At 41.3% G+C, this 15,671-nt stretch overlaps 1 protein-coding gene across 2 annotated transcripts in view; it reads right to left on the bottom strand.

The window, feature by feature from the left end:
* fmn2b (formin 2b) overlaps positions 1 to 15,671 on the bottom strand; it is an 85,454-nt gene that overhangs the window by 34,955 nt on the left and 34,828 nt on the right. For both annotated transcript variants that reach the window (XM_053639575.1, XM_053639574.1), the window contains exon 8: positions 5,485 to 5,546. In XM_053639575.1, coding sequence (XP_053495550.1) covers positions 5,485 to 5,546 — 62 coding nt within the window. The remainder of the gene's footprint in view (positions 1 to 5,484; positions 5,547 to 15,671) is intronic.

Genomic DNA, 15,671 nt, shown 5'->3' with positions numbered 1-15,671 from the left:
TCAACTTGACGAGCGTTTGTGGAACACCTGATAAAACTCCGTTACCTTCACCTTGCGCCACAAGCTAGTCTGAGAGATACTCGAGGTTACGTGCTGTCCATCAAAACCGAACGCCCGTTCCATCACGTGCGATCGGATCAAAACTGAACGGAAGCAAGTATTTATCAGTTTCGCACGGATTATACGCAACCCTGTAATACATTTACCTGTCCATAATCCTTCAAGGCTGTAGACCAGGAGGTGTCCGAACTTATCCGGAAAGGGCCGGTGTGGATGCGGGTTTTTATTCCAACCTGGCAGGAGCCACACCCGATCCCACCTGCTTAATCAGTTGATCTTGGCTTTCAATAGGCTCGGGTGTGGCTTCTGCTTGGTTGGAATGAAAACCCGCCCCCACACCGGCCGTTTCTGGATAAGACTCCGCCACGCCCCCCTCAAAAACACCGCTACAGTCAGATAAAGATGGGCCACAAATGGACCCAATCAACAACCTGTGACTCGAAACACGAGCGAGAAGACGACATCAATCTGTATTTTGATTATGTTGACCGCTATTGTTCTATTCTGCCCAGAATCATCATTCAAAAACAGAAAAACGCAGCATTCTGTTGACTTTGTGGGTCTGAGAGGAAAAACACGCCTGCGGGAAAACCCCAAAACCCTATAAACCCCCAAAGAAAACCACACGGTCTAAAGCATTTCCTCCTCTGCACAGCCTAGAACATGATAGAAAAATGTGGTTGAGGCACAAAAACGATGGAAAATGTGGGGTTAAGAAACAACGTCAAAGAGCCAGTCGACTGAGATGCAGATGAGAGGGACACACGCATTGCTGTGGTCTACATGCTGACAAAGGACAGCTTTCTTAAACAAACTGTGGACAGACGCTAAGACAGCTAAGTTTCCAGCTATTTATCTATCTATCTGTTCGTCCATCGTGCTTCCTTCTGTCGGTTATTTTAGAAAGAAGACCGTCCTATCAGGCAACGGCAGTCTTCCAGACATTCAAGATTACTTTCACTGCAGCCAATCAGGCCCGACATGCTCGAGACACACGGATCCTGCGGTCGTCCGCAGCCGCGTCGCTTGTGCACGTCCTCGGAAATCGATCTGACGTTTCCGCGTGCCGCGATACCGACATGAACAGTGGAAGCGTGTAGCACCATGTGACCCTGTGTCCAGATCTGAACAAAACAAACTAACGTCGTCGTCTCAAATCGCATACTCCTGTACTATTCTAGACGCCGTCATGGAGAACTATTACAGCTGCTGTTTGAATTGACATCCTCTTTAAACCTAGTGAAAGGTCCCCTTTAAGTACCAGTTTTCTGGATATTTCTGACTGCATGGTGAGGGTTTCGCACTTGAGATGCGGATCCTGATGAATCACGATGACGGCAGGCGGAAAGTTTGAAAGAAACGGAGCTCGTCATTCTGTGCGTGCGATCGCTAAACGTTAGAGCTAGACTTGAAAACCAGAAGGACGGGGATGTTTCGGCTCTGACGTGCCACCTAACGGATGCCGTTTTAATCCTCCGGGTGTACGTTAGATACGCAAGCGAGTATTTGAACCGTGGCGCCCGTCCACGCACGCACGCACGTACGTACATACGTGGAGTTGGATGTGAAGCGTGTTTGCGCCTTTAACGCATGAACGGCTTCAAACGACCGCGTGACCTAGGTGTGGCACAAAGATTGAAATATAATGACATTTTATACAATACATATACACATTTCTACACTACACAACATATCCTGTGGTGTGAAATGGCTTTAAAAGCATTTGAGCCAAATGATGCGAGTCTGATTATGTTAAATCCACAGCAATAAACCTCCAAAGACAAAACACCACATTTTAGAAACCAAATACGTCTTGTCTGATTGAGCATGTCTGGAGTAATAAGTCTATTGTGTAACATTTCGTTAACTGTTCCGTTAAAAACACAAACAATGCTAGCGCTGAACAGAAAGTCCCCGTTATGAGATCAATCTACCGGCTTTTATTTGCCATTAGGCCATGTTGGTACGTCTGGGTGAAGCGCTCCTTTAGCGGAGATCTCTACACATTCGAGCTTAACTGAGCTAAGCAGGAGGAGTCACAGCATCCATCAACGATGGATCCCAACGTCTGGGGCAGGGGCGAGAAGACGAAAGCCCCAGCTCGCGTCCTTCCCCGGCCTTCAAACGGCCCAATCAATCACGCTAAGTGGTGGACGCTCCAGCGCACTGGGACGTAAGAGCTTCTCCAGACTCCCCGAGAGAAAGTAAACACCTCGGTAAACATCCCACTCCAACATCAAACACTGCCCCGGCAGCAACAGACACCGACTGGAGCCTCGAAATGGCCGTCGTCCGGAAAGGTGATCAAAGTGCGGAGAGACAGAGGGTTTCTCTTAGAGAACTGAGGAGGGAAAAAAAAAAAAAATAAAGCCAGAGCAACAAGATACAACTGCGTTGGTTTACAAGCTCGGCTCACGTTTCGAATCGCAGACCTTGGAGGAGCTGGCAATGCCCCTGCGTATGAGTGTGTTCATATGTGCCAGACTATGTCTCCGTGTGTGTGTGTGCACACATGTTTGAGGGAGGAAGACGTGTGAATGTAAACTCTGGAAAAACACTCTGCAGCATTAAGCTCTATCGCAGCATCAATCAAGCCGGGCGCATACTTCCACGGCACTTCAAACGGCCGCATCAAACGCGCTGATTAGCATTCAGCTCACTCCGCCATCTGTCCGCGAAGGCACGTTCTGCTCTCCCTGCAATGCCTCCACCGCTCAAACTATTGCTAATGGGAAGCAGCCTTGCTCACACTCGCTCGCTTCTAAGCCTTGCCCTTATAGAATGGAGTCCACGACCAATATCAAAAAGACAACATGCAGATTTAAATAACGGACATCGGTTATTCACGGCCACGGTGCACACGTCTAGAGAGGGAACAGCTGTGCGAACTCACTTTCATTTACAAAAAGACAAAACACCACACACATTAGACAAAAGATCATTAGGTGCATTATGGCTAAATGGTCTTTTCCAGTGTGTTTGACTCGGTGTTTTTCTTTTATCCCCCGAACAGGCCTGGGTTCTGTAATTACCGAACGAGCCGTCCAGATGCAAACATCTTAATGATTCCGCGCAAACAGACGCATTATTCTTGAAGAATCCACAGGGGGCAGAGAATAAACGTGCACATGTAGAGAGAGCTTTCAGCTGGTGAGAGATGGCATTTCTCTGCCATCCTTTTACTGCTCTTCAGACACTCAGAGGCCAACGACTATGACCCGAGGCCCCTCAACACATGGAAACTCAGTCCAGCAATATATACACTACCGGTCAAAAGTTCAGACACACTCGCTCTATTTATTTATTTTTCTCCACATTTTAGAATAATAATAATAATAATAATAATAATAATAAAAGTCATCAAAACTCTGGAGTAACACAAATGGAACTATGGGAATTATGTTGTGATTAAAAAAATAAAATCAAAATAATTTCGTATTTTATCATCTTCAAAGTAGACGCCCTTTTCGCCTAGAATTTCCAGAAATGTATTCTTGGCGTTTTCTCACCCGATTTCTTGAGGAATTTCCCCCGAGATGCTTTTTAAACAGTATTAAAGGAGTTCCCACCGACGCTGGACACTTAACGGCTGCTTTTCGGGAATATTTCTCTCGAGTCGTCCGTTTAAATAAATATTTATTTCGTAAATAAATATTTAGTTTTCTAATGAAAAATGAACACGTCGACACGATTATATTTTTGTCTACAACACCGATTTCACACGTTTAAAATCACACCTTCAGATCAAAAGGTTTTTAAGACAATGAGACACGTTTCAGTCGAGTGTCCACAAACTTTTGACCGGTAGTAATATGCGGAACTTTTGACCGGTACTAATAGGTGGAATGCGAGTGTCTGATCGCTCACACTCCCGTAAATGCAACACACGTACATACATACACACACCGACAGCATGGTTTAATTCAACAGCTCACTAGGAGGAGTTTGATAAAGATGCAGTATCGACAAGCCGGCGTTTGTGGGGCACAACTCACTGAGCTCAGACTTTTACAAGGCAAACTCCCAGAAACAGCACACACATTCCTGCGCTGTTGTGGCTTTCGCATGTTTTGATATTAATGCATTTCTCGTTTGAAGTTTCACAGACTTTTCCTCTGGGTCTAGAGCCTCCAGAAGCATGTTCCAAACATCCTGACCCCCCCCCCCCCACCCGAAAACTCCTCAATAACGAGGCCTTTTCAAAACTCACAACCGAGCCTGAAGGTCTTGGCAGCGGCTCTGAGCGCCATAACTACTGATGAAATGACAACTCGAATAAATATAATTAACTCGAATAAAGTGCTGGATATAGGCATTCGGGAAGAATAGAGATCACAGATTTTTATTCATTAAAAAACATTACCGTGCCTGCTGTTCCCACAACTCGATGAACAGTAAGAAGCAGAGATGTGTCTTAAAGGAAAACGCATTAAAATGCGTTTCTATTGAAATATTTGAGATGATTGTAGTAAGAAGTTAGTGTTTGTGTGACGTACTAATCTAAGAGTGAGACAATGATGTACAGTTATAACGGCTTTTGATAGAAGAGAAATTCAATAACCTGAAACATATGTTGTAACTTAACGGGTTTTGCTGTTCGCTCCTAAAAACCAAAAGCTTCTTTTCTCACTCACCGTTTTCCAACAAAGGACAAAATCTGAATTTCTGTTGGGAAACTTGGCTGATAAGTAACTAGGGTGTCCCAGTCTAGATGAAAAATCAGGATATGATGTGTAAGATTTTGGAGGGAATTCATCAGCAACATGAGCTAGCTAGATCAATAACCCCGAACCCTGCACAACACCCCCTCCTCCGTGGATCATCTGCAAATTCCCACCCAGAAGCCAGCTCTCCCCTATATAAGTGCAGACCATTTACACAAAAAGTGCTAACTACCCTCTTCCACATACGTGAGGCTCAAAAAAAAACATCCACGATTGGCTAATGCAGCTGTGATTGACAGGGGAGAGAAAGTATGCCACCTCATGGCCAATTTCACTTTCTAGACCCCTGGTTGATTTAGGGTTCCTTATTTTCCAATATTATTTTTTTTATTTATTTATTTTTTTCTTTAAATCAATTGAACAAGATTTTACTAGGCAAATTCGGACCGCCCCTCGGCACTGCTACGCCACATTTCCACACTAGGTTCATAAACTCTATCAGACCTGCCCTTACAAAAACACCCTACACTTAAAGGATTAAATGCAGAAATGACTGAATTAATTGGTCATGCTGTCTCAGGGTCATGGTGCAAACATCACGGAAAAGATCAGATTTACAGTAAATCCGATTTGGGCCGTAAATAATCAGTAATCGTCAGATACACCCGTTAGTCTTATCAAATCTAAAGACACTAAATAAATAAACGACAACGTGGATGGAGAAAGAAACACGTGCAGGTGTAGAGCAGTGAGGGCTTACATTCTCGTACAGAGCTTGTAACGTCTCGAGGTCCACCACGGTGTTGTCCAGGTTTAGTATCGCTGCAGTGGAGAGAAAAAGCAACAGGACAGAAGAAAAGAAAAAGAAAAAAAAAAAAAAAAAAGTTAGCACAGGGCAGATTAAAAGGATTGATAAGGAGCCGATTTTACAGTTTGCTTTTCCTGGATTGGAGTTGGTCACATGACACATCACATTCACGGAAAATGAAGCTCATCTGCAATCTAGCCGTTATTCAACAAAAAGAAAGCAACATGACTTAGATTTAGCTTCTCGCAGATATATATTTAAAAAAAAAAAAAAAGACATTTATAACCAGAAGGGCTGCACAATTAATCATAGTTTAAGCACAAACTATGGCTTCCATAATTAATTAACAAACTATGACATTGGTGATCCTCCATTTGTGATCTTGGTCCAGAAGATCCTCACATGTTTTAAAAATGTAGATCTGATTGCATAACGTCATGTTTATAGTTGATCTAAATAAAAAGTAATAAATTTACATATACATACATACACACATATACACACACACACAACCCTAATGTATTTAAAATAGTTTTATTTGGAGTAAAATATGTACTTATTTGACAGAATGCCAATGTCTAGTGTACAATGTGAAATTAAAAGCCTGTTTTCTGGGACCCCCTGTTGATTTATTGCATGTTGGCATTTAAATAAACAGAAGTCTCCATACGTAGAGGGAAATCAAGACTTTCAGCAAAATGTCTTCGGAAATTTTTCGTACTTGGTTTATATTCTATATTTTTTAGAGACAGCCTTTAAGAACGCCTCTGACAAAAGAGGAACGTGTTGAAAACATTCGCACGGCTGGATCGGGAAACTGTCGCAAGGTTTGCGATGGACGTTAACAGGACGCACGGCAAACTCCTCACACATCACACACACACACACACACACACACACACACACACACACACACACACACACACACGACCACTGCCAAACGTATTAAATTCACAAAGACTGGAAGTGCTGCGGACCAACGGAGAAGTGGACGTCCACCGACGGAATCATGACGTACAGTCCCCTGTGTATGGAAAATTTTGGGTCACCCTTTATTTCGGTCCAAAATTGGCCGGATTAATTAGATAAATAATCAAGATTTCAATATGGACGATAAGACGACTATTATTTAAGTCCTTCATGTGGATTTAATAACGGGGTAAACATCTCTCACTGCTGAACAAACTGAGCCATTAACTGCCATCACGTCATGGATAAATCCTACACGCTGCTTCTCTGTCGTGACGGTCTTTGGCACAAATCAGGATTATTAAACCGATAAGTGCGGATACGATTAGAGCAGAGACTTTAGGTGCAAATGTCATTCGGTTCAAAGAGCTCAAATATTACACAAGCTCATCTGCAGTTCAATCCTTTAAAAAAAAATAACACAAAAAAAGAAAAGGAAAAAAAAAAGAAAAAAAAAAAAAGTGACACCATGTGACAGTGACACACAAGCACCAGAGACAGATGTACACAGACATGCACTGAGACACACATGGGCAGACAGACCCCCAGATACACAGACACATAGGTTTTCAATAAAGAGAAATAACAGCAATTGAGTGTGAAAATCTTAAAAGGACAGAGAGGGAGTGTTACTGCATGGACAACTAATCAAGACATAAACCAAAATACAAATAAGAAAGAATAGAGAAATGACAAATGGGGGGGGAAATGAAAAGCAAGTCAGAATTCTGGTTCAAGCTTTTAAAAAAATAAAAAACCCACTGGCATTTTCCAACCACATATATTTTTGTTTTTATCTGTAACTGACTACGTTTACATGGACAGCAATAATCTAATTACTGACCTTATTCTGAAGACAGTATTGTGATTAAGGTGTTTACACGAGTCGCTTTTAGAATATTCCTTTCATATTCAGGTTTTCATGTTATAGAACATAGATCCATTAACGACACACGTCATTACGTCCCCAAGCCACGCCGTCCCCTCCAGAAACTCACGTATCGACCACGTCGATAATGCGACTAAAACAGGAGTACTCCACACGTCTTCATTCCATCTGTGTTTACTCCGAGTTTACTCTTTAGTCGGATTACGGTCGGCAATAATCGCTGTTTACATGCTAGTTCTTTCTGAGTATTGTCTTAATAAGGTTAATATTGGATCATTGTCCATGTAAACGTACTGAGTGTATCTAACTGTAACGTGTGTGATTACTACAGATGGCATTTTAAACTTTTCCTTGTACTGAGAAAAGGATAGAAGACCTGTTTACTCCAAAGTCACTTATTATGGAAGGCTAAGAGCATTTGTCAAAGATAGGCAAGAAACGCATTTCGTAGGAAGATTTTCAAGGTCCAACTGCGCGAGCCTGATGACACTGCTTCGATGTGCGTGACAAAACACGTTCGATGGGAAAGCATTAGGAATCATCACGACCATAAATCCTATCGTGTTCTGGCTCAGAAGACCCGTTACGCAGTTTAAAAGAGTCATAGTTTGGAATTTGTGTTATATAGGTGCATATTTGGAAGATTTATTGACCTCATTTGCAGTTAAACAGTGTGTATGCAGTTTTGTTTTTGTCCTCAGTATAGAAAACAAAAAAAAAAAAAAAACACAGGTCGATACTGCTGTACATCTACGGTACAAATACTCTAGATTAAAATTAGACTGAAAAACATTGAACTTTTCTTTCAAGAACTAAGTCCATATAATCTCGATTCAGACAGCAGCAGAGCCTGGAGAGCCCATTACTAAGGCTGTGTGCGCGCGCACACACACACACACACACACACACACACACTCCAGTTTGGGGGTCAAACCTCTGAGCGCTCAAAGCCATGCTTAGGGGCAGATTTGAGCATATTTCCATCCTATTCCCACGGGGTTACGTGCCACCCACTCAAGCAGGGGCGCAGACCCCTCACCTCCCCGCTGCACTCTGTTAAGCAGCTTAATAAGCACTGATGAGTCGGGCGTAATTAACTAAATTTGCCCGCGACATTGCCCCCCCTCTCTCTGGGGTGTCAGGAGCGTCTATTTATTGCACCTTAAGCGACTTAAGACTTAATAGGGGTTTGTGAGTGTGTGTGTGTGTGTACACACACTGGAGACCCTCCAGACACTATGTGGTTCACCGCAATGGATTTACAACCTCTCAAAGTCTTAAATCAAAATTGGCGTGGAAAAGCAAAGCACACAATAATGAAGCTTAGGACAGTAGACAACTCCATATAATTATAGATATATAATTATGATCTATTGAATTTTACTTCCATTAACAGTCTCTCAGACAAAGATCGAGTCAGGGGACGGGTGAAGGATCAGGGGGAAAAGAAAAGAAAAAAAAAAAAGGAGAGAGAGAAAGAGAGAGAGCGCAAAAGTGAGGAAGTGAGTGTACGTGTGTGTGTGTGTGAGAGAGAGAGAGAGAGACTGTCAGGTTACAGCGAGCGAGTGCTGAAGCGCGCCGCCGCCTTTGTGTCTCTGTGCTCAGGATCTGGCGCCCAAAACTGTAATCCTTTAAAAGTAAATGTTTGAACACAAACAGGGCTGGAGTTGTGGATTGTTTAATCTGAGATATAGTGTTACATTCAAACGCTCTCTCTCTCTCACACACACACACACGCCGAGAAAAGCACACTAACTCCAAACACTCACACTGGAGACACTGTTGAAGTTTTAAGTGTTTGAGATGATTGCTAACTGAATCTAGAAAAACAAAGTAAATAAATACTTATACTGCACATGTTCAAGCGTAATTGAGTCAAAGCTTGAAAATTCTCATTTTTTATCTATCTATCTATCTATCTATCTATCTATCTATCTATCTATATATATATATATATATATATATAAAAAAAAGGGGGGAAAGTGCAACTTATTGCACGGAGCATGTGTTTATTTTCACTTCCTGTGATAAAAGTAGAGTCGCTGACAGGCGTTTGTGGGATAAAAACGACTTTAGTGAATCCGTTTGTAAGGCTAATGGGTCAAAATCTGACACGCACACAAAACCCACCCTGAAAACGGCATCTTTCTCCCATCTTGTCGGGCCGGATTTAAACAGAGGGAGGAGACGGGCTCAGGCATCAATTAGGATGGGGCTTTAACATAAGCCTCTGAGTTTGGCTGCAGGGGGAAATGGACGCTCTCCAAACAAATCAGAGTGAAATTACTACCGCAGTTTCTCCGGCTGTGGCTACGGCTTCACTACCTCTACGAGTACGCATACTAGTTTTTAAAATGCCTCCCATTAGTAGGCACGTGACGGTCATTTCTACGACGCAACGGACATTTCAAATACCGCATAAAGGAAAAGGTCATTAAAAGATGGGTTGCTTTGCAGCCTTACGTGATCATGACCCAACGGTTTGTGTAATTAATTTTAATCTTACACTGCTTCGGGATTTCGCTTAAAGTAACTCCAGCTAATCTCCACCTAGCGCGTTTGCTGCACATGGAGAATCACCAGAGAGGAGATATTTCGATTTCCCTGCACTGAGAAAGGAGAAAAGGAAACGTACGGATATCCGTTTACTCGAAACTCTTACGACAGAAGTCTACACAGCCAGATGTTGAATTCAAATCAATAAATGTTTACGTGAAACATTTTTGTTTAAGGCTGTCAAATTCTTCATCGAAAAGGTTTGTGTAAATAAAGTTACACGGATTTAGAATTCATTCGTTCAGTGGGATGAATTCGCGGTTATACATTACCATTAATCTGGCGAGTTTGCTGGACATCCTGGCACATGTGTGTTAGGAAGTAACCAGAAATACATTTTACTCTATTGCACCAGTATCAGAAAGCTGTATATATAAAACTCTCTCACTGTCTCATCCTAACATTCATCACAAGAGGCACATTTTCAATGCTTAATGTTCCAAACTAAATTTAACAAAATTTAAGAAGTTAGAATAAAATTCAAAGTGAATTTCAAGTGAAAAGGTTTTCTGCTATTTTTTATCTTAACAAGTGAAAATATCTTGAATAGAAATCAAATTAAACTAGAATTTTTTTAATTATACGATTTCAATAAACCAAATATAAGATCATTAAACCTATATCTAGTTGTTATTATTCATTTCAAGCTTGTAGATTCTTATTCTATGGGCAGATAATGGTGCTTCTTTACGGAAATAATAATCATTTAATGACTCTGAAGTCAAGCAAAATGCTAACAAGCACGATTTTTGATTACTGAAATTTTAATAAGGAAATAAGACTATATATATTGGCATATGGTGCCCTCCACTAATATTGGCACCCTTGGTAAATATGCACAAAGAAGGCTGTGGAAAAACTGAATTGTTTAACCTTTCGATATTTTGTTAAAAAGAATTCACAAAAATACGCTGCTCTCATGGACAAACAGCTGCAAACAAAACAGGTCATCTATCTATATGTTAATATAGATGAGCAGCAATTATCGACAGCCGTATGAATTCTTAAATATTTGAAGTATATTCCCATTGATCTTTTATATTTTAGTACACCTGGGTGACCAGGAACAGGAAATCGTTCAAGCATGACTTCCTGTTTCACAGGGGTATAAATATGACGTAACCTTTAGTCAGTCATTCATAACATTGGGTAAGAGCAAGGAATACAGCTGTGATGTGCGGCAAAAGGTTGTTGAGCTTCACAAAATGGTTAGTGGCTATAAGAAAATAGCACAAGCATTGAAAATGCCCATTTCCACCATCAGGGCAATAATTAAGAAGTTTCATTCAACTGGAAATGTTCTGAATCAACCTGGAAGAGGACGTGTGTCTGTATCGTCTCTGAAGGGGATGGATCGAGTGGCCAAAAAATCTCCAAGGATCACAGCTGGAGAATTACAGAAGTTAGTTGCGTCTTGGGGTCAGAAAGTCTCCAAAACTACAATCTGAAGTCACCTACATCACCACAAGTTGTGTGGAAGGGTTTCAAGAAAAGAAAAAAAGCCTCTACTCTCATCCAAAAACAAACTCGAGCGTCTTCAGTTTGCCAGACACTACTGGAACTTCAAATGGGATCGGGTTCTATGGTCAGATGAAACCAAAATAGAGCTTTTTGGTAATAAACACCAGAGGTGGTTTTGGTGCACAGAGAGGTAGCCATATGGAAAAGTACCTCATGTCTACTGTTAAATTTGGTGGTGGCTCTTTAATGTTTTGCGGCTGTTTTTCTGCCAGAGGTCCTGGACATTTTGTTAGGATACATGGCATCATGGACTATCAAACAAAATATTTTTCAGACTTCTTTGCTCATATTCACCAAGGGTGCCAAGATTAATGGAGGGCAATGTATTCGTTAGATTTTTCTGTTACAGAATTTTGTTTACATGGGGAAAAAGAAAAAAAAAAAAAAAAAAGATTACATAGGACGCTTTTAACAATGGACATTGGTCACAAAGCAGCTTTACAGAAATCCAGATATAAATGGAAAAACTCCCTGGGATGACATGAGGAAGAAACCTCGAGTCAGACTCAAAAGGGAACCCATCCCCATCGAATAGCATGGTTATAAATCATCTCTTTCCTGTTACTCTATACTATAGAGTCAAAGAGGGCTAAGTGGGTTGTTTGTGATGATGATTTCATCAAACACGCATCATTGTTATACATAGTGCCGCAGTCTCCGAGACCCAAAACAATGAAGAACTCGGGAGGACAATAGGGTTAAATACAGAACTGGGATATCAAAAGATGCGATGTATATATATATATAAAAAAATATCAATCATCATATCAGCACATGCCAAACCCTCCAGGGTCTCTCAAAAGTAACACTTCATATTTACAAGAAACCCAGTGTGTTGAGATTCAGTCTTACAGCTGAGCAGTTAAAGCACTCAGAAGTTGGACTGCATTTTCAGTCCCATGTGTTATGGAGACAGATAGATGAAGTGAGTTTTTCCCCTGGTCTCCAGATGCTAGCAGAGGAGAACAGTAATGCAGTTTTTCAGTGGCTGAAGGAGTAGCCTCTCTGTCGCTACAAATTTCATACTAAATCAGTTACATGTGAAAAAGGAGCTTACATGAAAAGAAAAAAAAAAGCAACAAAAAAAACACACATTTATAGCACATCAAAATGGTGAAGGGCCAGACGTAGAGTCTGAAAGCCTGCATGGCACAACAAATATACCATTCCCCTTTAAGAAGCCATATCAGATAAAACTACACACGACTGCTACAAAGGGGTCAAGCTCGAAGTTCTGTGTGTGTGTTTTTATATTATATATATGCACAAAAAAAAGGGAGGTTACACAAAATACAAGATGCATGGGTGCCAATATTTTTGACATGCAAGTTTCCCCCCCCCTTGCCCTTAAAGTACATCTGCTTCACTTAAATGTTAGATTTATGTCATAATTAACGAACCAGACTTGCGTATGTAATATACGAGTATGTCTATACATTAATATGTAGATGGGCTGATTTTCAGAGATCTACGTGGAAGTGAAGCTATTTTGTGAATAAGTAGCTAATTTTAGGGTTTTTGCGTAAGCAAAGCACTCGTACAGCTTCCTAGAATTAGGAGTAAACCACTGGAGTCACATGGATTACTTGTGCGATACCTTTATGACCTTTTTGGAGCTTGAACGTTTTGGGTACTTGGACTGTAAATGGAAAGACAGGAATCTCCCAGGTTTCATTCACACACAAAAAAGAAAAAGAAAAAAAAAAAAAAAAAGAAAAAAAGGGGTCTTCATTTGTGTTCCGAAGATGAACAAAAGTTATGGGTCTGGAACGACATGAGGGCGAATAGTCGATGACAGAATTTTCATTTTTGGGTGAACTATCCCTTAAATTTTTAGACATGCCATAATGTAATATCCAAGATCATGAGCGCACGTTGCATTTATTCCCCTTACTGTGTAACTAACTGCGATTGTCGAAGTAGTTTTCAAAAAGTTACACAGTTGTGATTATTTTAGAAGATACTTACCCAAGTGAACTAAACCTCAACTGGGGTAAGACAGAGACACCAGATTTCCCTGATTTGAGGAGATAAACTGCATTCTGTTTGTGTGTGTGTGTGTGTGTGTGTCTATGTACATGCATCCAAATGTCGTTAATAACACAGACATGTGGAAATAACTTTCGCCGGACCTCAATTCAGAAACTGTTGCTTAAAAGAAACACATGGGTCTCTTTAAAAAGAACCAAAGCATCTTTATTTGTGGTCACAGTTTGGTCAAGGATGATGTTTAAGCTCAGGATGAGAGACGTTTTAGCCCGATACCTTTATCCCACATACTCGTGCATGTTTAGGTATAATAAATGGTCGATGACGGCGCAAAGTAAACCAAGTCGACTTCACTGGCTTCACTTCTCATAGGGACTCGGTGAGGTCATATTCCGTTTCCAGTCGAGTAAATTCTCGACGATGAAGACAAACGGGTGACCAATGGGCTACAGCCATCTCAACCAAACAGTGTCTGCAGAAAACCTTACCTCACACACATGGCGGGGGTTAAAAAAAATAAAATAAAAAAAAAATCCACGGCCTGAAAAATCTGGCAACCACAATAATCGGACGACATCAAAAGGCAGCGCAGAAGAGAGAAGCGGGAAATTCCTCCGAAATGTCAGACTGGATGTCTAACAAAGGAATCATATGATTACGCAGAGCTGAGCCCATATGAAACAAACCAGACCATGTGGATGAGTTAGGAGATGTGTAAACACATTGATTGGATGAAAATTAAGTACAAATTCCCCTGGCACCAGAATAAGATATACAACATTTCTCGCTAGGAGTTGTTCTGTGCATTCGAGAGGTGGAGAAGGAAGACGAAGCCTCTGACCCATGTCCAGGATCTTCACTCGTTTAGGGAGGCTTGAAGAAGAAGTGTCCAGGAAGTCCCCGTGCACCAAATCAGGACTTCCCTAAACATTACCGACACTTCTCATGATTCCTGAGCTGTGAGAACCTTCTTTAAAAAGACCTAATAAGAGGAAACAAATTTACCACTCCAATTCACAAGGTGGTAATTTGTTCATTAAGGGATCAAAGGTCAGAAGATGATAAAACTAAAAATAGACAATGTCTTCCATTTGTAGGTTTTGGTTTATACAATAAGCAGGAATTAGAAAACGTTTTAACCTTTTTAAAAAAAAAAGAAAGAAAAAAAACCATTAGAAGACGTAGTGATGTTTTGCTCCATGCTTCTTCTATCGCTCCAGTGCGAGGCTGCCGATTGTTGCCATGGCAGCAGATGTGAGTTCGAGAGCGCCCCGTTCATTTGGCTTTTTATTCGTGTTTATTTGGCAAACCCTCAACGGCGCCGAAAATCCGAGCGAGCCCGAGGAGCATATTGTTTTCAGATTTCTTCCTCCACAGCTACTCATGCTACTCCCAAACACGGCTCCCTGCCGAGGGACGCGTTTCCTCGGCGTGTTTCGAAACGTTTCAAAATGTTTGCACTCAGACATCAAAGACGTGCAGATGAAATGTGTCACCGCGCTAAGCAAGAAGCGGAGGCAGGCGCTGGATGAAGCGCCGGTTGTTCACGGAATTTTAAAGATCAGGAACGCTGGTTGATGTGTGCTACCACGACTTGAAAGGCATCTATTGAGGTCGTTCTCGGCTTCTCCTGAATAATGCAGCAGACCGCAAACGTTCGGCGAATCTCACACCTGCACACATGGTGAGGAAGTGTGCGAACTTGCATGAACACACAACCGAGCACAACTGGAGACTGCTCCACTCTACACTCAAACCCTTACATGAGATGAGAACAGTGAAGGTGCATGGATGGGGGTCAGTTATTTAACTCTATTCACATTAGCGAGAAACAGAAACAGATATTACTAGTGGGCGTGGCCTGTCCAGTAGTACTAGTGGGCGTGGCCTGTCCAGATCCTTTAAAGTTCCAACACCACATGGAAGCAGTCAAGTTGTATAAGGGCTACTATAAAATATAGATAGCTCAGTCTTAATTCATTCAAAATGCATTTTTTAAATAATAAATGAGAAATTAATGAGTGTGTAGATGAAGGGTTTTGAACAAAAAAAAAAATTTGTAAAAAGGTCCAGTTATATAAACGTCCTTATCTGGATAAGCAACTAAACATGACTGGATATCAGCAACAGTGACCTTTTAATGCTTAACCATTAAGTATTAGTTTATGGCTATAAAACAAAGAAAATTAGAAGCGATTCTGTTTTGTTTCCTAGT

Source organism: Ictalurus furcatus, chromosome 13 (genome assembly GCF_023375685.1).
Source record: "Ictalurus furcatus strain D&B chromosome 13, Billie_1.0, whole genome shotgun sequence".
NCBI lineage: Eukaryota > Metazoa > Chordata > Actinopteri > Siluriformes > Ictaluridae > Ictalurus > Ictalurus furcatus.
Note: the sequence above shows the minus strand (reverse complement) of the source record. Positions and strands in the feature narration are given on the sequence as shown.